Here is a 27,159-nt window from a genome sequence, read left to right on the forward strand (position 1 = left end):
CCTGTACGTTGTGTCGCAGTAAAAGGGGGGTCCATTCTACTCAGGAGCACTTCTAGTTTCCAAATCCACAGAGTTTACACCCAGAGGAGCATCGCTGCTCATTTGGCGGCCCTTATAGAGTGGCCTATCAACTTAAATCCAATCGTTTTTTCATCTTGGACATACATATTGCCCAGTTCTACCATACATGTTTCTAATAATGAGCTGATTAGTAGAATCAGGTGTGGTAGAACGGGGCTTGAACATGAAGCCACCCCTGATACAAAGTACTAACAAATCACAAACTGCTGGGAAAAACCCATAAAAATATGAATAATTATTCAAGGACAGAAGGGGACAGTCAGTGGGGTAAGGACATGGTCAGATCAAGGACAGGAGGGGACTGCCAGTTGGGTTTAGTTTAGTTTATTAGGATCCCCATTAGCTACTGCACATGCAGCAACAACTCTTCCTGGGGTCCACATAAAGCATACAGTACAAGATTTCTGGCTCTCACAGACCTGTAACTTCTTCTTTAAGAGGCTCCTCTGTCCTCCACTCGTTACCTGTATTAATGGCACCTGTTTGAACTTGTTATCAGTATAAAAGACACCTGTCCACAACCTCAAACAGTCACACCTCAAACTCCACTATGGCCAAGACCAAAGAGCTGTCAAAGGACACCAGAAACAAAATTGTAGACCTGCACCATGCTGGGAAGACTGAATCTGCAATAGGTAAGCAACTTGGTTTGAAGAAATCAACTGTGGGAGCAATTATTAGGAAATGGAAGACATACAAGACCACTGATAATCTCCCTCGATCTGGGGCTCCACGCAAGATCTCACCCGTGGGGTCAAAATGATCACAAGAACGGTGAGCAAAAATCCCAGAACCACACGGGGGGACCTAGTGAATGACCTGCAGAGAGCTGGGACCAAAGTAACAAAGCCTACCATCAGTAACACACTACGCTGCCAGGGAATCAAATCCTGCAGTGCCAGACGTGTCCCCCTGCTTAAGCCAGTACATGTCCAGGCCCGTCTGAAGTTTGCTAGAGTGCATTTGGATGATCCAGAAGAGGATTGGGAGAATGTCATATGGTCAGATGAAACCAAAATAGAACTTTTTGGTAAAAACTCAACTCGTCGTGTTTGAAGGACAAAGAATGCTGAGTTGCATCCAAAGAACACCATACCTACTGTGAAGCATGGGGGTGGAAACATCATGCTTTGGGGCTGTTTTTCTGCAAAGGGACCAGGACGACTGATCTGTGTAAAGGAAAGAATGAATGGGGCCATGTATCGTGAGATTTTGAGTGAAAACCTCCTTCCATCAGCAAGGGCATTGAAGATGAAACGTGGCTGGGTCTTTCAGCATGACAATGATCCCAAACACACCGCCCGGGCAACGAAGGAGTGGCTTCGTAAGAAGCATTTCAAGGTCCTGGAGTGGCCTAGCCAGTCTCCAGATCTCAACCCCATAGAAAATCTTTGGAGGGAGTTGAAAGTCTGTGTTGCCCAGCGACAGCCCCAAAACATCACTGCTCTAGAGGAGATCTGCATGGAGGAATGGGCCAAAATACCAGCAACAGGGTGTGAAAACCTTGTGAAGACTTACAGAAAACGTTTGACCTGTGTCATTGCCAACAAAGGGTATATAACAAAGTATTGAGAAACTTTTGTTATTGACCAAATACTTATTTTCCACCATAATTTGCAAATAAATTCATAAAAAATCCTACAATGTGATTTTCTGGATTTTCTTTCTCATTTTGTCTGTCATAGTTGACGTGTACCTATGATGAAAATTACAGGCCTCTCTCATCTTTTTAAGTGGGAGAACTTGCACAATTGGTGGCTGACTAAATACTTTTTTTCCCCACTGTATGTTTTTTAAAGCTAAACTTTATTTTTGCCTGAGTAACCTCTGGTGGCAGAGCATTCCACAATGGCATGGCTCTATAGATAACAGAGCGACGCATTAAATCTGTTTTTGGTTTGGGGACCGTGAAGAAGCCCATAGTGGCGTGTCTGGTGTGGTTTGTATGTCTGTTTGAAGTGTATGCGAATAGCTTATACAATTGGTTAGGTATTTTTAACACAGAAATGTTTCTTAAAAAGACTAAAAGAGAAGTAGTCCATTTCTCCTCAACCCTCATGAAATACTATCATGCATGTTGTTGATGTTAGTTCTGTATGTGCAGTTAAGGGTGAGGCGTGATGCTTTGTTTTGAGCCAGCTGTAGCTTTGCTAGGTCTTTATTTGCTGCACCTGAACATTTTACCGGGCAGTAATCAAGATGGAACAAGATCAAAGCCTGAACAATTAGTACAGTTGATCTTTGTGTCAAAAACCAGAACATATTTTTATAACAGACATACCTCTCCCCATCTTCACAACAACTTTGTCAATATGACTTGACCATGATAACTAACCATCCAATATTACTCCTAGGAGTTAAGGTTCTTCAACTTGTTCAATCGTCACACCCTTTATACACAACTCCAGTTGAGGTTTAGGTCTAAGAGAATGCTTTGAACCAAATACAATGCATTTGGTTTTAGATGTATTTAATTACCCATTCTGGCACTGACTGTAACTCCTTGCTAAGAGTCTCATTGAGCTCACTGGCATACATACAGTCGTGGTCAAAAGTTTTGAGAATGACACAAATACTAATTTTCACAAAGTCTGCTGCCTCAGTTTTGATGATGGCAATTTGCATATACTCCAGAATGTCATGAAGAGTGATCAGATGAATTGCAATTAATAATAAGTCCCTCTTTTCCATGAAAATGAACTTAATCCCCCAAAAAATTTCCACTGCATTTCAGCCCTACATCATGTCAGTCACTCTCTTGTTAACACAGGTGAGAGTGTTGATGAGGACAAGGCTGGAGATCACTCTGTCATGCTGATTGAGTTAGAATAACAGACTGGAAGCTTTAAAAGGAGGGTGGTGCTTGACATCATTGTTCTTCCTCTGTTAACCATGGTTACCTGCAAGGAAACACGTGCCATCATCATTGCTTTGCACAAAAAGGGCTTCACAGGCAAGGATATTGCTGCTAGTAAGATTGCACCTAAATCAACCATTTATCGGATCATCAAGAACTTCAAGGAGAGAAGTTCAATTGTTGTGAAGAAGGCGTCAGGGCACCCAAGAAAGTCCAGCAAGCGCCAGGACCGTCTCCTAAAGTTGATTCAGCTGCGGGATCAGGGCACCACCAGTGCAGAGCTTGCTCAGGAATGGCAGCAGGCAGGTGTGAGTGCATCTGCACGCACAGTGAGGTGAATACTTTTGGAGGATGGCCTGGTGTCAAGAAGGGCAGCAAAGAAGCCACTTCTCTCCAGGAAAAACATCAGGGACAGACTGATATTCTGCAAAAGGTACAGGGATTGGACTGCTGAGGTCTGGGGTAAAGTCATTTTCTCTGATGAATCCCCTTTCCGATTGTTTGGGGCATCCGGAAAACACCTTGTCTGGAGAAGACAAGGTAAGCGCTACCATCAGTCCTGTGTCATGCCAACAGTAAAGCATCCTGAGACCAATCATGTGTGGGGTCAACACTGCAAATATTGACTCTTTGCATAAACTTAATGTAATTGTCAATAAAAGCCTTTGACACTTATGGAATGCTTGTAATTATACTTCAGTATACCATAGTAACATCTGACAAAAATATCTCATAACACTGAAGCAGCGAACTTTGTGAAGACCAATACTTGTGTCATTCTCAAAACTTTTGACCACGACTGTAGTCATTTTAGCTTTTAGTAAGACAAGTGGCAAATCATTTGTAAAAATAGCGAAGAGGAACGGCCTAAGACAACTGCCCTGAGGGATACCGCACTGTTCATATCTGATATTATAGACGCTTCCATTTAAGAATACTCTCTGAGTTCTATTGGATAAGTAACTCTCCAACCATGATGGCAGGTGATGTAATGCCATAACACGTTCATTTTTTAAATAACACATTTTGATCAATGACATCAAAGGCTGCACTGAAATCTAACAATACAGATCTTATTATCCATTTATTCTAGCCAATCATCAGTCATCTGAGTCAGTGCAGTACAAGTTGCGTGGTCCTCTGTAGCTCAATTGGTAGAGCATGGCGCTTGTAACACCAGGGTAGTGGGTTCGATCCCCGGGACCACCCATACGTAAAAATGTATGCACGCATGACTGTAAGTCGCTTTGGATAAAAGCGTCTGCTAAATGTTATATTATTATTAAAGTTGAGTACCCTTCCCTATATGCATGCTGAAAGTCAGTAGTTAACATTAAAAAATGGCATTGTATTTGTTCAAACACAATTCTCTCCATCAGTTTACTAAGAACAGGCAGCAAACTGATTGGGTGGCTGTTAGAGCCAGCAAAGGGTGCCTTACTATTTTTAAGTGGTGGAATTACTTTAGCTTCCTTCCACACCTGTGAACACACGCACTCCTTTAAATACATGGCAAATAGGGGTGGCAATACAGTCTGCTACCATTCTCAATATTTTCCCATCTAGGTTGTCTATACCTAGTGGCTTCTCATTATTGATGGTAACATTAGTTTTTCCACCTCTTCCACACAAACTTACAGGGCTAGGTAAGAAGGGGGACAGCCAGTGAGGTAGGGACAGGGTCAGATCAAGGACAGGAGGGCACAGCCAGGGGGGCCAGGAAAGGGCAAGCTCAGACACTGAAAGAGAAGACACTCAGACCTAAGAATTATCCTGCTATTTCAATTACAATTCATTCTTTTATGCAGCATAATTATAAAATAGATAACACATTTTGGAAGGAAGTAGCCCAAATTCTGCTATGGCCAATTTCTACAACAAACACAGAAAGGGTTAGTGCCAACCGGTTTAAGTGGCAATGGAAAGATGAGAACGGTGTCATCCGTGATCTTGTTAAGCAGTTGCAAAAAGGAGTAGGCAGCGACAAAAGGCAAGTAGATAGTGACAGCAAGGTAAGGCAAGGAGGTAGTGGGGTGCAGTTTGGGATGGACTTCAGTGTTAATGATCTGCTTGACTTTGGTGAGACAGAGAAAATATCAGGGAAAGCGGGAACTCAGGGCAGCTAGAGAGGGAGTTAATTGTGGTATAGAGAGAGACCTATTGCTGAACAAAAATATAAACGCAACATGCAACAATTTCAACAAATTTACTGAGTTACAGTTCATATAAGGAAATCAGTCAATTGAAATAAATTCATTATGCCCTAATCTATGGATGTCACATGACTGGGTAGGGCTGAAGTCATGGGTGGGCCTGGGAGGGCATAGGCCCAACCACTTGGGAGCCAGGCCCACCCACTGGGGAGCCAGGACCTGTCAATCAGAATGAGTTTTTCCCCACAAAAGGGCTTTATTGCAGACAGAAATACTCCTCAGTTTCATCAGCTGTCCGGGTGGCTGGTCTCAGATGATCCCGCAGGTGTCCAACGTAGACGTAGTGAAGAATGCAATGGAACCAACACCCATAAAACAAAGAGTAGTGTAAAGAGTGAGGGCATTGAAAAGTAAAATGGAAAGGAATGGGTTACACAGACCAAAAAAGTGAAGAAACAGTTTTGTATATGTAATTCACCAAATAGAGATGGTGGCATGTCATGTATACCAAAATTGGTATCAGTTGGAGTGTATTGGCATACCTTTGGCTACGTGTAAGGAAATAGAATCAAAACCTTATGTCTGCAACTTAAACTCATGTCAAGTTCAAGTGCAGTCATTGGACAGAGAGCTTACTCTTAGAGGTGATTGTAATAGGTACAGTGCCTTGCAAAAATATTCATCCCCCTTGGCGTTTTTCCTATTTTGTTGCATTACAACCTGTAATTTAAATGGATTTTTATTTGGATTTCATGTATTGGACATGCACAAAATAGTCCAAATTGGTGAAGTGAAAGGAAAAAAATAACTTGTTTCAAAAAAATTCGAAAAAATAACTAACGGAAAACTGGTGCGTGCATATGTATTCACCCCCTTTGCTATGAAGCCACTAAATAAGATCTGGTGCAACCAATTACCTTCAGAAGTCACATACAGTGGGGAAAAAAAGTATTTAGTCAGCCACCAATTGTGCAAGTTCTCCCACTTAAAAAGATGAGAGAGGCCTGTAATTTTCATCATAGGTACACGTCAACTATGACAGACAAAATGAGAAAAAAAATCCAGAAAATCACATTGTAGGATTTTTTTATGAATTATTTGCAAATTATGGTGGAAAATAAGTATTTGGTCAATATCAAAAGTTTCTCAATACTTTGTTATATACCCTTTGTTGGCAATGACACAGGTCAAACGTTTTCTGTAAGTCTTCATAAGGTTTTCACACACTGTTGCTGGTATTTTGGCCCATTCCTCCATGCAGATCTCCTCTAGAGCAGTGATGTTTTGGGGCTGTCGCTGGGCAACACAGACTTTCAACTCCCTCCAAAGATTTTCTATGGGGTTGAGATCTGGAGACTGGCTAGGCCACTCCAGGACCTTGAAATGCTTCTTACGAAGCCACTCCTTCGTTGCCCGGGCGGTGTGTTTGGGATCATTGTCATGCTGAAAGACCCAGCCACGTTTCATCTTCAATGCCCTTGCTGATGGAAGGAGGTTTTCACTCAAAATCTCACAATACATGGCCCCATTCATTCTTTCCTTTACACGGATCAGTCGTCCTGGTCCCTTTGCAGAAAAAACAGCCCCAAAGCATGATGTTTCCACCCCCATGCTTCACAGTAGGTATGGTGTTCTTTGGATGCAACTCGGCATTCTTTGTCCTCCAAACACGACGAGTTGAGTTTTTACCAAAAAGTTATATTTTGGTTTCATCTGACCATATGACATTCTCCCAATCCTCTTCTGGATCATCAAAATGCACTCTAGCAAACTTCAGACGGGCCTGGACATGTACTGGCTTAAGCAGGGGGACACGTCTAGCATTGCAGGATTTGAGTCCCTGGCGGCGTAGTGTGTTACTGATGGTAGGCTTTGTTACTTTGGTCCCAGCTCTCTGCAGGTCATTCACTAGGTCCCCCCGTGTGGTTCTGGGATTTTTGCTCACCGTTCTTGTGATCATTTTGACCCCACGGGGTGAGATCTTGCGTGGAGCCCCAGATCGAGGGAGATTATCAGTGGTCTTGTATGTCTTCCATTTCCTAATAATTGCTCCCACAGTTGATTTCTTCAAACCAAGCTGCTTACCTATTGCAGATTCAGTCTTCCCAGCCTGGTGCAGGTCTACAATTTTGTTTCTGGTGTCCTTTGACAGCTCTTTGGTCTTGGCCATAGTGGAGTTTGGAGTGTGACTGTTTGAGGTTGTGGACAGGTGTCTTTTATACTGATAACAAGTTCAAACAGGTGCCATTAATACAGGTAACGAGTGGAGGACAGAGGAGCCTCTTAAAGAAGAAGTTACTGGTCTGTGAGAGCCAGAAATCTTGCTTGTTTGTAGGTGACCAAATACTTATTTTCCACCATAATTTGCAAATAAATTCATTAAAAATCCTACAATGTGATTTTCTGGATTTTCTTTTCTCAATTTGTCTGTCATAGTTGACGTGTACCTATGATGAAAATTACAGGCCTCTCTCATCTTTTTAAGTGGGAGAACTTGCACAATTGGTGGCTGACTAAATACTTTTTTCCCCACTGTAAGTAGTTAAATAAAGTCCACCTGTGTGCAATCTAAGTGTCACATGATCTGTCACATGATCTCAGTATATATACACCTGTTCTGAAAGGCCCCAGATTCTGCAACACCACTAAGCAAGGGGCACCACCAAGCAAGCGGCACCATGAAGACCAAGGAGCTCTCCAAACAGGTCAGGGACAAAGTTATGGAGAAGTACAGATCAGGGTTGGGTTATAAAAAAATATCAGAAACTTTGAACATCCCACGGAGCACCATTCAATCCATTATTAAAAAATTGAAAGAATATGGCACCACAACAAACCTGCCAAGAGAGGGCCGCCCACCAAAACTCACAGACCAGGCAAGGAGGGCATTAATCAGAGAGGCAACAAAGAGACCAAAGATAACCCTGAAGGAGCTGCAAAGCTCCACAGTGGAGATTGGAGTATCTGTCCATAGGACCACTTTAAGCCGTACACTCCACAGAGCTGGGCTTTACAGAAGAGTGGCCAGAGAAAAGCCATTGCTTAAAGAAAAAAATAAGCAAACACGTTTGGTGTTCGCCAAAAGGCATGTGGGAGACTCCCCAAACATATGGAAGAAGGTACTCTGGTCAGATGAGACTAAAATTGAGCTTTTTGGCCATCAAGGAAAACTCTATGTCTGGCGATAAACCCAACACCTCTGATCACCCCGAGAACACCATCCCCACAGTGAAGCATGGTGGTGGCAGCATCATGCTGTGGGGATGTTTTTCATTGGCAGGGACTGGGAAATTGGTCAGAATTGAAGGAATGATGGATGGCGCTAAATACAGGGAAATTCTTGAGGGAAACCTGTTTCAGTCTTCCAGATATTTGAGACTGGGACGGAGGTTCACCTTCCAGCAGGACAATGACCCTAAGCATACTGCTAAAGCAACACTCAAGTGGTTTAAGGGGAAACATTTAAATGTCTTGGAATGGCCTAGTCAAAGCCCAGACCTCAATCCAATTGAGAATCTGTGGTATGACTTAAAGATTGCTGTACACCAGCGGAACCCATCCAACTTGAAGGAGGTAGAGCAGTTTTGCCTTGAAGAATGGGCAAAAATCTCTGTGACTAGATGTGCCAAGCTTATAGAGACATACCCCAAGAGACTAGCAGCTGTAATTGCTGCAAACGGTGGCTCTATAAAGTATTGACTTTAGGGGGATGAATAGTTATGCACGCTCATGTTTTTTGTTTGTTTTTTTTTATGCCAAGGGGGGTGAATACTTTCGCAATGAGTGACAATAAGGTAACAATAAACAAAATGGTACAAACCGTGAATGTTTCATGACAGTTTGTAGAAGGTCAAGACAAGCAAGTGGCTATTCCCTATTTTCACCTAAATTCTGCAAATTATTCTAATGAGGATATCCCTATGGCTTATGTTGAAATGCCTAATGAGCAAGGCACTGAGGACAAATCAGAGATTCTGGATTACCAGACGATTGTGGTGAGTTCAAATAAAGAAACTTCAGTAACAAAAAGAAATCAGACCTCAGACACCTGACTTTCAGGTTAACACTATTGAGTGTAATTTATTTGATGAAGAACTTGTGCACAATGACATTGCGACAGAGCGTGAATCAGATAGGCCTAACGTTAGTCAAATTGCTTTTGGAATGGTAGATGAAGAATGTAAAACTATTATTTCTGTAAGTGAGGACACCATGAGGTGTATTTTGTCAGATGAGGCTAATTATGGGGAATTCAAGCATGAAACTCCATCAAATTCCATGTTTACATTGACTCCAAATTAATGGGTTAAGATTCACTCACATATCTGGCAAGTATTTTTAAAAATTCACACTGGAGGGTACATTCGAGAAGAAAATAAAATATTCAAATTCATATTGCATATTTCCATTACCATACAATTTCTATTGCAGAGAAAAGGCGTTCTAAGAAGCCATATCTTAACATTAATGGATCCCACACATTCCTCATGCAATTGATCATTCACCGTAGTTATGTTGACAAAGGATACTTTGAACTTTAGGGTTGCGTATGAAGGCAATATAGCACATGAAGGACATGTAATCAAGCCTAGACTAATATGAACTCCTGAGTGTCAGAAACTTGCTTTATCATTTGAAAAAGAAAGAGCATTTAATTTTTACAATGGTCTTTTAGCATCAGTAGACCCCCAGTCTTTGGCAGCTTCTAACAGAAGTGGTATTGGACCAGATAGTTCAGTAATGAGAAAGATTAAGTCTGAACAGTGTCTTGTTTTGCACGCTTTGTACAAAATAATAAAATGCAGTAAGACAAGATCTTTATAAAACATAGCTCATTATTATCTAACTATAACTGACATTATCATGTGTCTCCGGCCATGATCAACTGAAATGACCTCACGACCTGGGTGGTCTTAATCAATCATAGCACGCAGTATGATATGAGGGTAGAATGCAACCAATTACAATTCAGAATGTTTACACATATGAATATTACAAGCTGTGGCGTACCGCAGAATAGCCACCAGGGGGAGACTTGTTGAGGCCTGGTGACAGATGGAGTCTACATCACGCGGCGATGGCTCCCTCTGCTGGACGTGCCAGGTCTCGACGGGCCCTCCGGCCAGGACTAATTGGGGCTGATTGAGGCTAGTGAGTAACCAAGGGACTGATTGCTCACCAACCGTACGAGTCCCATATAAATGTGATATTATGAAATTGGAATTTCAACCCCATCTAAAACCTATATTTCAGCACCTGTGGCATTTATGCTTACTGACCAACACACACAGAGCTCTGTTGATCAACTTCTGAATGCAGTAATGGCTAAAGAGAGGGAAATACATAACACTAATACATTTCCTGTACCAATGACTAGTGATAGATCCATAGCTTTGTTGTAAGCAGATATTAAAGTATTTAATAGGGACACTATGAAGATGTATTTGTGGCGCTGTTGGAAAATAGTTATTGGAGTGGCCACTCAAACGGATCTCGAGTTCTGTATCATACGGGCATGTAAAAGTCATTTAATGCGGCAGGCTGTGAACTTTGTAAATCACAGTACAGCAGTAAGGATGAAAGGTATAAGGTGGGCATGTACATTTTACTGGTGAACTCTTTTAATCTAACACTACATCCATGGTATATGATATTTGCATAGTTCTTGGTAGCAGAATCAACTCCATGCTAAACTAAGTATTTAAACAACAATATAAATAATTGAATGTTTTGGAGTCTGATAAATCTCAGGAGGACTCTGTGAAATCTCCACCAGTGTTCTGACAAAATCAGGAAGCATGCCAGACATATGTAAATTCCCAAATGCAAGCTTAAACTGTTGGCTTAACTCCTCTTTACAGTCCTTTTTGCTTCTCCTATAGGTGAAAAAAACATTAAAAGAAATTGACAACCAGATCATTACCACACTCTCAGAAAAAAGGGTTCCAAAAGGGTTCTTTGGCTGTCCCCATATGAGAACCCTTTTTGGTTCCAGGTAGAACCCTTTTGGGTTCCATGTAGAACCCTCTGTAGAAATGGTTCTTTATGGAACCCAAAAGGGTTCTACCTGGAACCAAAATGTTTCTACCTGCAACCATGAAGGGTTCTTCAAAGGGTTATCCTATGGGGACAGCCGAAGAACCCTTTAAGGTTCTAGATAGCACCTTTTTTTCTAAGAGTGCAGTAAAACTCAGATAAAAGATAACTTTGCTTTTTTTACTTCAGTCTGCAAGTCAGACTCCAGGCTACAGCGCCCAACATGATGAGATGAGAAATGCTTTGACTGAGATCAATAAAACAGTTTTATCTTTGTCAATAGATAGATGTAATGATCCGCTAGATTTGATAGATAAATTAATGTTTTGGCTACATGATTTGGGGCTTAAAACTGTTGTCAATGACAAATACATAGATTACTGTGAGAAATGTAAAACCTGTGTTTTGCAGAATGGCATGCCAACGTCTGTTTTTACAGTTAATCTATCAACACAATCCTTTGCTGACATTTCCAGCATTTAATAACAAGGGGGATGCACCTAGTACAGTGATTTCAGAAATAATTTACACCCCTTGACTCACTCTGTGTGCAATAATGGTTTAACATGATTTGTGAATGACTACCTCATCTCTGCACCTCAGTCCAGCAGTGAATTTCAAACACAGATTCAACCACAAAGACCAGGGAGGTTGTCCAATGCCTCACAAAGAACGACACCTATTGGTAGATGGGTAAAAATACAAAAAGCAGATGAATTTCCCTTTGAGCATGGTGAAGTTATTAATTACACTTTGGATGGTGTATCAATACACCCAGTCACCACAAATATACAATCATCCTTCTTAACTCAGTTGCCGGAGAGGAAGGAAACCGCTCAGGCATTTCACCATGAGGTCAATGGTGACTTTAAAACAGTTACAGAGTTCAATGGCTGTGATAGGAGAAAACTGTGGATGGATCAACAACATTGTAGTTACTATACTAACCTAAATGACAGAGACAAAAGAAGGAAGCCTGTACAGAATAAACATGCATCCTGTTTGCAATAAGGCACTAAAGTAAAACTGCAAACAATGTGGCAAAGAAATGAACTTTTTGTCCTGAATACAAAGTGTTATGTTTGGGGCAAATCCAACCCAACACATCACTGAGTACCACTCTTCATATTTTCAAGCATGGTGGTGGCTGCATCAGGTTATGGGTATGCTTGTCATCGGAAAGGACTAGGGAGTTTTTTTTAGGATAAAAATAAACGGAATAGAGCTAAGCACAGGCAAAATCCTATAGGAAAACCTGGTTCAGTCTGCTTTCCAAGAGACACTTGGAGACAAATTCACCTTTCAGCAGGACAATAACCTAAAACACAAGGCCAAATATACACTGGAGTTGCTTACCAAGACATCATTGAATGTACCTGAGTGGCCTAGTTAGTCTTGACTTAAATTGACTTGAAAATGTATGGCAAGACTTGAAAATGGCTGTCTAACAATGATCAACCACCAACTTGACAGAGCTTGAAGAATAAAACAAATAATAAAGTGCAAATATTGTACAATACAGGTGTGCAAAGCTCTTAGAGACTTACCCAGAAAGACTCACAGCTGTAATCACTGCCAAATGTGATTCTAACATGTAATGATTCAGGGGTGTGAATACATATGTAAATTGATATTTCTGTATTTCATTTCCAAAAAACATGTTTTCACTTTGTCATTATGGGGTATAGTGTGTAGATGGGTGAGCTTTGTTTTTTATATACATTTTGAATTCAGGCTTTAACACAACAAAATGTGGAATAAGTCAAGGGGTATGAATACTTTCTTAATGTGGAATAAGTCAAGGGGTATGAATACTTTCTTAAGGCATTGTACATGTAGAAAATGTGATTTAGTGCTAATCAGACAAACAGTGTGGACTGCCACTCCAGATATTCTTATCCTTCATGTTAACCGTGTTACCTCAGATGGTAAATCAGTTAGGCGAGATCCGATATCCCCATCTCGTAGTATTGACATTCCAGCTGGCAACAACAGGCAGGCATACAGATTGAGCTCAGTAATATGCCACTCAGGCAAAACAGAAAAATAGGGGCACTACAGGTCACAGTTGATTTTTGATGGTTTCGAATTGAAGTCAGATGACCTGCATATTTCATAAATTTCCAAGAATAATGAAAACACAGATGGAGTGATTTATTTTCATAAAATTTATTTATTATCTTGAACAGTAATTAGCCCAACAGAGAGGGACTTCTAGCATGTGCAATACTTCTTGCAATATTCATCAAAGCTGTGTACTCCATGCACCAAAGACACTACTAGTAAAGATGGTTATGACAACAAAAAGCTATTTACCTACACATTTTACTCTGTCCAGCATACATAGCAAGCACACATATGAATTGTCTAGTGTAATGACATTTTCAGATAAATATAAATTTTTGAAATATTGACATTTTCAGATAAATATAAATTTTAGAAAATGTACACCAAATGTTAGGATTAACTTTGGTACATTAACTGTACTCAAAGAACAAAATCTCCAGTAGCCTATACCTTTGAATTAGTCTAACATTTATTTTCTGAAGCTTAATTTGTTGTGGTAGCATATAGAAGAACACAGAGCACAAACATACTGAATTTACATCGGAAACAGACCACTAATTTGTGCACTGACCGATGCAATGACAAGCATTCACCTGGTGAAATTCCCAGTCCATCTATGTGCCTACCATCTCCACTAACTAGAGAGGATTATGATACGATAAGAAATGGAAAGTGGCTTAGTGGTGGGATTATAGATGTTTACAACAATCAGGTGAAATCTCACAAGAAGAAAATAATGTATTAATGGCTCCTGCTTCTTTGGTTAGCCAAGAATTGCATAACCTCTATTGGTAAAACATAGATATTCTGCCAAAGGTCCCAGAAGCAGTGTTCAATTGGTGGTGTTTTGAGGTAGTGATAATACCTGTGAATGTGAGATCCTCACATTGGGTATCCATAGCAATTGACAAGAAACAGAGTGACAAATGGTACAACCATAACATTAAGTTGTAGAATAATGGACTCCTTACAGCTATATGAAATGGAGCTTGAGGGCATTATGTACGAACTGCAAAAATACCTGGCTGTGCAATACTTGGCATGTCATGGAGTTGTGGTGTATATTAGTCTCGACTATGAATTCTGTAATCAATGCCCTACATTTCTAAAACAGACAGATGGCAGCAGTTGTGGTTTCTATATGTTTGTTTTCCAAAGCAGTGCTTTTTGGAGGAAGTATTAATCGATTTTGTCACACGGGTATGAGAGAGTGTCTGTTGTATGTGTTGACAGAAATTAAGTACTTACTTAGAAAGTTGGAGCTGAATAATTAATTAAAGCTCTATACTTTCATATGGATTTAAGATGACGTATTCATTTTGACTACAATGCAAAGAAAATTGTGTATGGTGCAATTTTACCAATATTACCAACAATGACGAGACAGCCTACAGGGAGGAGGTGGCGGAGTGGTGCCAGGAAAATAACCTCTCCCTCAACGTCAACAAAACGAAGGAGCTGAGGGTGGACTTCAGGAGACAGCAGAGGGAGCACACCCCTATCCACATCGACGGGACCGCAGTTCCTGGGCGTACACATCACTGACAATCTGAAATGGTCCACCCACACCGACAGTGTGGTGAAGAAGGCGCAACAGCGCCTCTTCAACCTCAGGAGGCTGAATAAATTTGGCTTGGCCCACTAAGACCCTCACAAATGTTTACAGATGAACAATTGAGAGCATCCTGTCGGGCTGTATCACCGCCTGGTACGGCAACTGCACCGCACGCAACCGCAGGGCTCTCCAGAGGGTGGTGCGGTCTGCCCAACGCATCACCGGGGGCACACTGCCTGCCCTCCAGGACACCTACAGCACCCGATGTCACAGGAAGACCAAAAAGATCATCAAGGACATCAACCACCCGAGCCACGGCCTGTTCACCCCACTATCAACCAGAAGGCGAGGTCAGTACAGGTGCATCAAAGCTGGGACCGAGAGACTGAAAAATTGCTTCTATCTCAAGGCCATCAGACTGTTAAAAATCCATCACTAGCCGGCTACCACCCGGTTACTCAACCCTGCACCGTAGAGGCTGCTGCCCTATGTACATAGACATTGAATCACTGGTCACTTTAATAATGGAACACTAGTCACTTTAATAATGTTTACGTATTGTTTTACTCATTTCCTATGTACAGTGCATTCGGAAAGCATTCAGACCCCTTGACTTTTTCCATATTTTGTTACAGCCTTATTCTAAAATTGAATAAATGATTTTCCCTCCTTATCAATCTACACACAATACCCCATAATGACAAAGCGAAAACAGGTTTTTCATTTTTTTGCTGGACATGTATTAAAAATAAATAACAGAAACACCTTATTTACATAAGTATTCAGACCCTTTGCTATGAGACACGAAATTGAGCTCAGGTGCATCCTGTTTACATTGATAATCCTTGAGATGTTTCTACAACTTGATTGGAGTCCACCTGTGGTAAATTCAATTGATTGGACATGATTTGGAAAGGCACACACCTGTCTATATACGGCCCCACAGTTGACAGTGCATGTCAGAGCAAAAACCAAGCCATGAGGTCGAAGGAATTGTCCGTAGAGCTCTGAAACAGGATTGTGTCGAGGCACAGATCTGGGGAAGGGTACCAAAACATTTCTGCAGCATTGAAGGTCCCCAAGAACACTGTGGCCTCCATCATTCTTAAATGGAAGAAGTTTGGAACCACCAAGACTCTTCCTAGAGCTGTCCGCCCGGCCAAACTGAGAAATCGGGGGATTAAACAAAGATTTAACTATTTGGCCTGAATGCCAAGCATCACGTCTGGAGGAAACCTGGCACCATCCCTATGGTGAAGCATGGTGGTGGCAGCATCCTGCTGTGGGGATGTTTTTCAGTGGCAGGGACTGGGAGACTGGTCAGGACTGAGGGAAAGATGAACGGAGCAAAGTACAGAGAGATCCTTGATGAAAACCTGCTACAGAGCGCTCAGAACCTCAGACTGGGGCGAATGTTCACCTTCCAACAGGACAATGACCCTAAGCACACAGCCAAGACAACACAGGAGTGGTTTCAGGACAAGTCTCTGAATGTCCTTGAGTGGCTCAGCCAGAGCCCAGACTTGAACCCGATCAATTATCTCTGTAGAGAACTGAAAATAGCTGTGCCACAATGCTCCCCATCCAACCTGACAGAGCTTGAGAGGATCTGCAGAGAAGAATGGGAGAAACTCCTCAAATACAGGTGTGCCAAGCTTGTAGCATCATACCCAAGAAGACTAGAAGCTGTAATCGCTGCCAAAGGTGCTTCAACAAAGAGTAAAGTAAAGGGTCTGATATTTCAGTTTTTTATTTTTATAAAATGTGCAGAAATGTCTACAAATCTGTATTTTCTTCGTCATTATGGGTTATTGTGTGTAGATTGATGAGGGGAAAAAACAATTTAATCAATTTTAGAATAAGGCTGTAACATAACAAAATGTGGAAAAAGTCAAGTGGTCTGAATACTTTCCAAATGCACTGTATATACCGTATTCTACTGTATTTTAGTCAATGCCACGCCAATATTGCTCGTCCCAATATTTATATATTTCTTAATTCCATTATTTACGTTTATATTTGTGTGTATTGTTGTGACTTGTTAGATACTACTGCACTGTTGGAGCTAGGAGCACAATCATTTCGTTACACCCGCAATAACATCTGCTAAATATGTGTACAGTTGAAGTCGGTAGTTTACATACACTTAGGTTGGAGTTATTAAAACTTGTTTTTCAACCACTCCACAAATGTCTTGTTAACAAACTATAGTTTTGGCAAGTCGGTTAGGACATCTACTTTGTGCATGACACAAGTAATTTTTCAAACAACTGTTTACAGACTGATTATTTAACTTATAATTCACTGTATCACAATTCCAGTGGGTCAGACGTTTACATACACTAAGTTGACTGTGCCTTTAAACAGCTTGGAAAATTCCAGAAAATGATGTCATGGCTTTAGAAGCTTCTGATAGGCTAATTGACATCATTTGAGTGAATTGGAGGTGTACCTGTGGATGTATTTCAAGGTCTACCTTCAAACTCAGTGCCTCTTTGCTTGACATAATGGGAAAATCAAAAGAAATCCGCCAAGACCTCAGAAAAAAATTGTAGACCTCCACAAGTCTAGTTCATCCTTGGGAGCAATTTCCAAATGCCTGAAGGTGCCACGTTCATCTGTACAAACAATAGTATGCAAGTATAAACACCATGGGACCACGCAGCCGTCATACCGCTCAGGAAGGAGACGCATTCTGTCTCCTAGAGATGAATGTACTTTGGTGCGAAAAGTGCAAATCAATCCCTGAACAACAGCAAAGGACCTTGTGAAGATGCTGGAGGAAACAGGTACAAAAGTATCTATATCCACAGTAAAACGAGTCCTATATCAACATAACCTGAAAGGCCGCTCAGCAAGCCACTGCTCCAAAACCGCCATAAAAAAGCCAGACTATGGTTTACAACTGCACATGGGGACAAAGATCGTACTTTTTGGAGAAATGTCCTCTGGTCTGATGAAACAAAAATAGAACTGTTTGGCCATAATGACTATTGTTATGTTTGGAGGAAAAGGGGTGAGCTTGCAAGCCGAAGAACACCATCCTATCCGTGAAGCACGGGGGTGTCAGCATCATGCTGTGGGGGTGCTTTGCTGCAGGAGGGACTGGTGCACTTCACAAAATAGATGGCATCATGAGGAAATAAAATGATGTGGATATATTGAAGCAACATCTCAAGATATCAGTCAGGAAGTTAAAGCTTGGTCGCAAATGGGTCTTCCAAATGGACAATGACCCCAAGCTTATTTCCAAAGTTGTGCCAAAATTGCTTAAGGACAACAAAGTCAAGGTATTGGAGTGGCCATCACAAAGACCTGACGTCAATCCTATAGAAAATGTGTGGGCAGAACTGATAAAGCGTGTGCGAGCAAGGAGGCCTACAAACCTGACTCAGTTACACCATCTCTGTTAGGAGGAATGGGCCAACATTCACCCAACTTATTGTGGGAAGCTTATGGAAGGCTACCCGAAACGTTTGACCCAAGTTAAACAATTTAAAGGCAATGCTACCAAATACTAATTGACTGTATGTAAACTTCTGACCCACTGGGAATGTGATGAAATAAATAAAAGCTGAAAAAAATAATTCTCTCTACTATTATTCTGACATTTCACATTCTTAAAATCAAGTGGTGATCCTAACTGACCTAAGACAGGAAATTTTTACTAGGATTAAATGTCATGAATTGTGAAAAACTGAGTTTAAATCTATTTGGCTAAGGTGTATGTAAACTTCCGACTTCAACTGTATGTGACCAATAACATTTGATTTGATATGTACTTCCAGTATGAAAAAACGATTGGATTTAAGTTGATGGGCCGCTCTATAAGGGCCGCCAACTGAGCAGCGACGCTCCTCTGGGTGTAAACTCTGTGGATTTAGAAACTAGAAGTGCTCCTGAGTAGATTGGACCCCCTTTTTACTGAACACAACCTACAGAGAATTTTGTATGGTGCAAAATGTATGTCCAATATGAAAAAAAGTATTGGATTGAAGTTGATGGGCCACTCTATAAGGGCTGCCAAATGAGCAGCGACGCTCCTCTGTGTGTAAACTCTGTGGATTTGGAAAGCTGAAGTTCTCCTGAGTGGAATGGATCACCCTTTTACTGTGACACAATTTACAGATAATTTTGTATGGTGGAATAAATTATCGAAGTACACACACAAAAAACATTGTTGACAATTTAGGCTTGACATTTATTTTATAAAATAATGACATATCTTACAGAAATACTTTAAATTATTATTTGTATGATAACGAGTATAAAATATCGTTAATTGTGCACATTTTCCATAATTGTCTCCCTAATTCTTAATTTACAATGTATACAGGACAGAACTATTATTTTGAAGGATTCCAAAAATATGTGACCCGGCAGTACTTCTTTCTCCTTGCCAGCTGTGATGTCAGGATAGCTAGTGACTAACCGGAAGTCTACAGGAACCGAAGAACGACCTGCATCAATTTGAAGAAGAGATATGTAGTTTTTTTTGTATGACCATTTTCTGGTTAACTAGCTCGTTGTTGTTTTGTTTTTTTAGGTATTAATGCATAAATGATGAAATAGCGCAACAAAAAAAAAGAATAGCGCAGCTGGACTGTTGAGTATTGGCAAATATTATCTGACTGCTGCTAGTTTTAACACCGTGAAGTCTGCATGTTTATTTAATCTGCCTCGCTTTTCATCTGATACTGAGCATGCCTGCTCCTTACCTTGAACAAGTTAGAAGAGCCAAGGACCGGCAGGATGCCAAAGTTCCTTCCACCATTACACCCACCTTGAAGGAGATATGCCTCAAAACAGTGAGTCGTCACATGGATGTACTAGACAAGAAAGTTCTTGGTAAGTGTCACATCTTCGATGCAACCAAGGGAGTTTTTCCATTGTGCTGGACAAAAGACGATCTTGGTTGCATCAAAGCTAAGTGTTTCTCAGCAATTTTAGCTAATGCATGTACAATACATGAATGGGCTGGTACCCAACCTAGCTCTCGAAAACGCTAGGTGGCATTCTGCCTTCTCCCTACAGTTTTCAGCCATTATTAACTTCGCCCACGACTGACTCATGTGAACTACAATCCCGACGCAGTTTTAATGTTTAGAAACTTGCGATATGGCTTTCGAAACATATGGCCCTTATCTTTAATCATCGAGAAAGAATCCTTAAAATAAAAAAAGATACACTTTATTGTAGCAGTTTTGCACAGATCCATACAGCTATTGGTGCCTCCATCCAACGAAACTACACTTCCTGAATTATGCTTACACACAGGTGTTCGGAGCATGCTACACTTAATAAAAATATAAACGCAACATGTAAAGTGTTGCTTCCATGTTTCATTAGCTGAAATGAAAGAGCGGGCAATTAGCATGCTGACTGCATGAATGTCCACCAGAGCTGTTGCCAGAATTTCATATTCGTTTCTCTACCATAAGCGGCCTCCAACGTTGTCTTAGAGAATTTGGCAGTAGGTCCAACCGGCCTCACAATCACAGGCCACATGTATGGCATCGTTTGCTGTTGTCAACATTGTGAACAGAGTGCCCCGTGGTGGTGGTGGGATTAGGGTATGGCCAGGCATAAACTACAGACAACGAACACAATTGTATTGCACTGAGATACCGTGACGAGATCCTGAGGCCCATTGTCGTGCCATTCATCCGCCGCCATCACCTCATATTTCAGCATGATAATGCACAGCCCCATGTCGCAAGGATCTGTACACAATTCCCGGAAGCTGAAAATGTCCCAGTTCTTCCATGGCCTGCATATTCACCAAACACGTCACCCATTGAGCATGTTTGGGATGCTCTGGATCGACGTGTACGACAGCATGTTCTAGTTCCCGCCAATATCCAGCAACTTCGCACAGCCATTGAAGAGGAGTGGGACAACATTCCACAGGCCACAATCAACAGCCTGATCAACTCTATGCAGAGGAGATGTGTCGCGCGCTGCATGAGGCAAATGGTGGTCACACCAGGTACTGACTGGCTATCTGATCCACGACTCTACCTTTATTTAAGGTATCTGTTACCAACAGATGCATATCTGTATTCCCAGTCATGTGAAATCCATAGATTAGGGCCTAATACATTTATTTCAATTGACTGATTTCCAGTTATGGACTGTAACTCAGTAAAATCTTTGAAATTGTTGCATGTTGCGTTTATATTTTTGTTCAGTATAGATAGGCAATTAGCGCAGGTGGTTGTCTCTTGTCTTCCTTCTGTTTTTTTTGCAAACAAGCGCTGTGACATGGAGATATGGCCATGTGGAAACACTAATCCTATTAAGGTGTGTATCAATTTAACCTTTTGTTTTTTGAAAATGATTTCTCGCTGATATGAAAGATAAGGTCCTTATGCTTCCAAAACTGTACCTCAAGCGACATTTGTCAATGTTCAGATTGAGCGTTGGTGTTCTTAACTAAACTCCCACATGCAGAGGACGCCTTCGTCCAATGACTCTTATGTGTAATGACTAGCTAGAATGCGCTTTACTTACTGTATTCCTGAAGAGGATAAACAAGATAAGGCAGTCTGAATATCCTGAAAATTAACAGTTTTTAATATTACCCATTTAGACCTACCAATCTCACTGATCAAGGAGCTCCTGCATCATTTAAACATTGTTGATCTGGATAGAATTCAGCCTGCAGTGAACCGGAAAGGTAAGTACTGTAAAGCCTAGCTCTGGTTCATGGCGTTGTCAGCTACACTTTCAATATGACTGTCACTAGAGAGAGCAGCGCAGCCAAATGACGCACTGGACCAGAGCTATATAAAACCAACAGACCTCAAATCACACTGCTGATGTTGCAGGCAGGCACACCATTATTCAGACAGAGGGTAGCTAACTACTGCTATTCTATTAAACACTTTATTTGTCTGTCTTTCAGGAATCTCCACCTCCTATGTGTGGGCAGGAATATTGAGAAAAATCTCTGGGCCTCGCAAAGGGAGTGTAAGTATCTTATCAACACAATAATCCCCTTTATAAAATCTAGCTTTTTCACTATTTGAGTTCCATCATGGAGTTAAGTTCACTCTCCACCACATACTGAGGTGAGGCAATCCACTGAGAATGTTGAAAAGTACAAAACAAAAGCCGGCTAACTAGTTCTTCCTAGTTTTAGTTCCAGGGATGTGATCTATAGCCTGAAACACTAGTTCTGAAGCCTATAACACTAGTTCTGATTTAAACCTTCTAGAGAATGTATTCCTTTGTCATAATTATTATGTTATTCATGTTTCTTTTCCAGACCATACTCACCGAAGATGAATGGAGGGCGATAAGCATGCATAAGCTCTTTAACTTGGCCTTCTATGGCTTCAGGTTCAGAGATGATACAAAATACCTCCTGAATGTCAACTTTAACTCCCTTCTCTTGGTCATGGCCAAATACATCCAGCACCTGGTTCTTCGAACATCACGACCACACGGCTACTTCTTCGCAAGGAGGTCTGTTCTGAGCGTTCTGGAGAAGGGTGTAAGGTGCATTCAACTGGGAGAGAGCACTCAGCTCAGAGAGTGGCCCAGCGATGTCTTATACGCCATGCACCGTTTACTGGACCATGGGGCAGCCAGTGAAGTCATCATAAACCAGAGCCCAGATCCTCGTCTGCTGGCTTGGATTCTTCACGGCAGGGGACCTCAGAGTAAAAGCCACCAATGTCCAATGGAGTCCAGGCAAGGTGAGATGGTCAAATGTGCCCAAGTGGCAAACACTGCAGGAACCACTGCTGGAGATGCTGAAGCAGCCAACTGCCAGGTCCCAGAGGAAGAGGAGCCTGATGAAGTGGATAATAATGGTGGGACTCCATGCAAGCATCCAAGGTTGAGTATTGCCTCAGCGAAGGCAGAGCTTGACTTGACCAGCTCCCCATGCCAATGTATGGTCCCCAAGCCACTGTGCCAGATGTTTATTCCCTCGGCTGGTCACTCGACAGAGATTTGCTCCAAGGGACAAATCCATTCAGTAAAGATCAATGATATCAGAGGTGGAGTCTTCCCTGTACTACTTCCTCTCCTGCCTTCTTGGCTGTGCCTCCACTCTCTAAGCCTGCAAAGTGCTTGTAAGTGTACAATCTCTACAGTCTATTCTGCTTTATGTGTTTATTACAAAGCAGTGGTATGCTAAAAAGGACATTTATGAAAGTGGAATGCACTCTTTGGCTGCATCCCAAATGGCACCCTATTCACTTTATTGTGCACTAAGGTCCCTGGTCAAAAGTAGTGCTGGAATCTTATGGGTCCCAAATGGCACCATATTCCCTATATAGTGCATTACCAGGGTAAGGGGAATAGGGTACTATAAAGGGTATAGGGTGCCATTTGGGACACGGCCTTAGTGTCTCTCTTGTTGATGCCTCTTGTCTGCAGGGACCTTTGAGGAGGGTGATGCGTTGAGCCTGGCAGAGTCTCTCCAGCAGCTGTCTGCTACACCAGGCTGCTCCCTGATTGAGCTGAGTGTGGGGTCCCTGACCCACCCTGCTCTCATGGAGTCCCTGCTGAATGCATGCCCCACCCTCAGGTCATTCTCCATGGAGATCCACCCTGTAGCAGAGTACCACAGAGCCCCACTGAGAAGGATTCCCCAGCCTGCACACCAAGCAGGTGGCTGACAATGTAGCATATAGACCACGCAAAGTTATTAATATCCAACCTGGATTAAATATGTTTTTGTTTTATTGTAGCTTATGGGGCCGGTTTACCAGACACCGAGTAATCCTAGTCTTGGATGAAATGCAGATTTTAACTAAAGTCAAGTTTTAGTGAGTTGTAGGGTTAGGTGAGATTAATTTAACAAGAAAAGTGAAATCTGAACATAAGAAAGGTAAACATATTAAGGCATGAAGATTGCATATACGCATTTATAAAGCAATGGTATATAAATGTATGTATACTTGAGTATACTAAAATTGAGTAGCAGAGAATTGGATGTCTACAAAGAGCATTTGTTTTTGTATTGTATTTGAGACTTGTCCCAACTTTCCATTGCTAGAACTCTCACTGGAGAAGCTGTGTGTGAAAGTACCCAAATTGAGGACCAGTGTGGAGAGTCTGATGTGTGTGTTGCTACGCTCTCCTCACCTCACCTCACTTCACGTCTCAGGAATCAACAGCTCAACTAGCTTCTCACCCAGCCACCTCCTCAACACAGTGGCAGGTAACATGGAGTCATTTAAAACCACTGTCAACGTAGAGTACAAGTACCACATTACATTTTAACATTTTAGTCATTTAGAATAAGCAGATGCTCTTATCCAGAGCGACTTAGTCAGTGCGTTCAAGTGCTATTGTCTAGTAGTTTTGTATGTGTAAGTTGACGCTGCTGTGCTCACATAATTTACATTTCATTTCAGTCATTTAGCAGACTAATGGACTAGAATATGCATTATCTGTCTTTTTTTATTAGTGTGCTTCCACTTGCTTCAGCAATAACTTTATGTACTGTGCATGTGCAACTCTTCATAGCTGTAGGATATATTTCGGTGTATTTTCTCCCATATGGTAAAATGGTTATTGTGTTGTTCTAATTCATTTGGTTAAATAGTTTTTGTGTTCCTGCTGTTGCAGAGTCCAATCGCCACCTGAAGGAACTCATCCTGGAGGATATCAACCTGTCTGACTGTCACTGTGCAATCTTCCAGCTACTGGATAACTACTGTATGTTGGAAGGTAAAGAAAGATTTCCATGAAGTAGTTTCTGTATCAAATGATGTATCAAAATTCATATTAATTATCAGTTTGGGAATATGGTGCCATTTGGGATGCATCCTAATTGTATTCTCTTGTCTGCTCCATAATGACAGCGTTGTCATTGAAGGACTGTCGGCTTCTGGAGAAATGCAGTGACAAGGAAGATGTTGTCCGACAGCTGGTTAATTCTCTCAAAAAGGTTCCATCTCTCCTGTCCCTCAACCTGGCTCAAAACCGCCTCGGTAAGAGGCCAATTTAGATATGTTTCAAAGGTTTCGTTCAGACTTTTCTTGCTACGTCCCCCGCCACCTTTTATTTTTATTTACCTAGGCAAGTCAGTTAAGAACAAATTCTTATTTACAATGACGGCCTACCAAAAGGCAAAAGGCCTCCTGCGGGGACGGGGGCTGGGATTAAGAATAAAAATATAGGACAAATCACACATATATACAACAAGAGAGACCTAAGACCACAACATAGCATGGCAGCAACACATGACAACACCGCATGGTAGCAACACCACATGACAACAACATGGTAGCAGCACAACATGGTAGCAGCACAAAACATGGTACAAACATTATTGGGCACAAAGGTAAGAAGGTAGAGACAACAATACAACACGCGAAGCTACTACACCTCTGGACAGTATGAATTAGTTTTTTGAAATGGAATGTATGAATTGAAAACAGCTATTTTTATTTTGTCCTTTTAGCCAAGACTGTGACAGTGTTGGGGGAACTCTTCAAAGGACCCTCACCAAGCACAGTGAAAGAACTGGACATCAGGCAAGTAGCTGTTATAAGCATTTCAGTCGTATCGTAGGCTATTTTGGCATTTTGTGTAGAGGCCTAATTTGTTTTATGAGAGTTGGGCTCTGTCCCGATTCTCCACACTTCCCCCAAAGTGTGCGCTTGCAAACTCCCATTCATGGATTGGTGTAAGCATTGGTTGAAGGGAGTTTCCAGTTCCACCACTGTTAAATCCATGATGGAGAGTGTACAACTGCAAACTTTGAGAGAAGGATGGCAAATCGGAACATAGCCATTCTGTATCTTGTATTTCCTGTCTTGTCGTTGATAGCTCCAACTTCATCCAGCCTCCTGAGCTGCTGGAGTTAGGGAGGTTATTGGAGACCCACCGTCCTCCCGAGAGACTACTCCTCACCCTGAAGAGCAACCCACTGGACAGAGACCTGGAGCTGAGGGACACGGCACTGGGCACGCTCAGTCACCTTTGTGACCTCATCACTGACCACTGGAACTCCAGGGACACCATGGCTGACCACATCAGCATCATGTGAACTAGGTCTTAGGTCTTGCGAATGGAGTAGGGTCAAGTTGCCTCTAGGTGCTGATCTTGGGACAGTTTTGCATTTCCCTCACTAATTTGGAGTGAGGGAGGGGAAGCTGGTCCTAGACCTGTATATAGGGGAATCTTCACCTCGTAGCCCTGCAAATTCTGGGTTGCGTTCATTAGTAACACTGTAAAACGTTTTGCATCGGAAAACAAATATGAACAATATATTCCAGTTTACAACACTCATAGGGAAGTTGCTGTTTTGTATGTTAAGGCAGTTGCAGGCCTAATAAGCCAAAAACTATGTGCTACATAAATACAAGTGGCCTTATATTTGGCATATAGTCCCCTGTAGCTCAGTTGGTAGAGCATGGCGCTTGCAACGCCAGGGTTGTGGGTTCGTTTCCCACGGGGGGCCAGTATGAAAAATGTATGCACTCACTCTGGATGTAAGTCGCTCTGGATAAAAGCGTCTGCTAAATGACACAAAAAACATTCAAATTGTGAAATGATGGCATAAGAACTTAGTATCCTAATTGTTTTTTCAAAGATCAACAAATGCACCATCTCCTTTATTATATCTTGTTCAGCTGTTCATTCAGCATCTTTATTGTTGACATATTGTCATGTTCGTAATGCAGCATCTGCAGCCCTTACAAATCATGTTTATGTTTGTTGGGTCATTGACCTAGAACAGGGATAGGCAAATGCGGATCAATCCCCCCCATTTTTAGATTGGTAAATTAGTCTAGCCAGCAATCTAATCCTGGTCGAATTACCGACCGGGGGACCCCGTTTGATTTTGTTACTCTCACTCCGATATCATATTAAAACTGCAAACATTTGTATTGGAATTTTTTATTGTTTGTGCTTTTCTAATAAGCAATTTCTGTGGTCATGCAAGTGACTGAAAGAATCCTCACTATCAGTATCTGCAATTTGGCAGTATGCCCAGAACCTTGTTTTGAGAAAGGGATATCTCAGTTTCAAGGTCTCAGCTTGGAGAGAAGAAGCCTCTTGAGGTATTGGTCTGTCACATGCATGAACCAGTATTGGTTGGTCATATGCATGAACGAAATCATGCTAATATAATTTGTCTGTGTAAGCAGTATATAAGAGATCTAACGGGATGGGCCCGATGGAGCTCACTTCAGAACAGTACTTTATGCATAAATTTGACTGTGACCTCTCCAGCTTGCTGTTAATAAACAATTATTCATTTAAGATTGACTTCGAGTGTCCCTGTGTAGAATTTCCACGACAATTTGGCATCATGAAAAGGATTGATTGGTTCTGCCTGCGGAGCTTTCCAGTGAGGGTCTGCGAGGAAAACCCATGGCGCATTTTATGAAGCGTGAGGGAAATTCCCGTCTGACAAAAAGAGGACGAGGACCCGCCCA

At 41.7% G+C, this 27,159-nt stretch overlaps 1 protein-coding gene across 2 annotated transcripts; it reads left to right on the forward strand.

Annotated features, from left to right (window-relative positions):
- The first annotated feature begins 19,197 nt into the window (after positions 1-19,197).
- Positions 19,198-26,174, forward strand: lrrc41 (leucine rich repeat containing 41). 2 transcript variants are annotated; one of them, XM_041849410.2, is made up of 10 exons: positions 19,198-19,597; positions 21,342-21,428; positions 21,657-21,721; positions 22,020-22,833; positions 23,141-23,374; positions 23,763-23,927; positions 24,338-24,439; positions 24,574-24,702; positions 25,176-25,248; positions 25,544-26,174. In XM_041849410.2, exons 1-10 carry the CDS (start codon positions 19,453-19,455, stop codon positions 25,761-25,763), a joined length of 2,034 nt encoding a protein of 677 aa, XP_041705344.1. In that variant the 5' UTR covers positions 19,198-19,452; the 3' UTR covers positions 25,764-26,174. The 2 variants fall into 2 exon arrangements, with proteins under 2 accessions (XP_041705344.1, XP_041705345.1); XM_041849411.2 differs by having other exon boundaries at positions 25,560-25,681.
- The last annotated feature ends 985 nt before the right edge of the window (positions 26,175-27,159 follow it).

Source organism: Coregonus clupeaformis, chromosome 26 (genome assembly GCF_020615455.1).
Source record: "Coregonus clupeaformis isolate EN_2021a chromosome 26, ASM2061545v1, whole genome shotgun sequence".
Classification (NCBI taxonomy): Eukaryota; Metazoa; Chordata; class Actinopteri; order Salmoniformes; family Salmonidae; genus Coregonus; species Coregonus clupeaformis.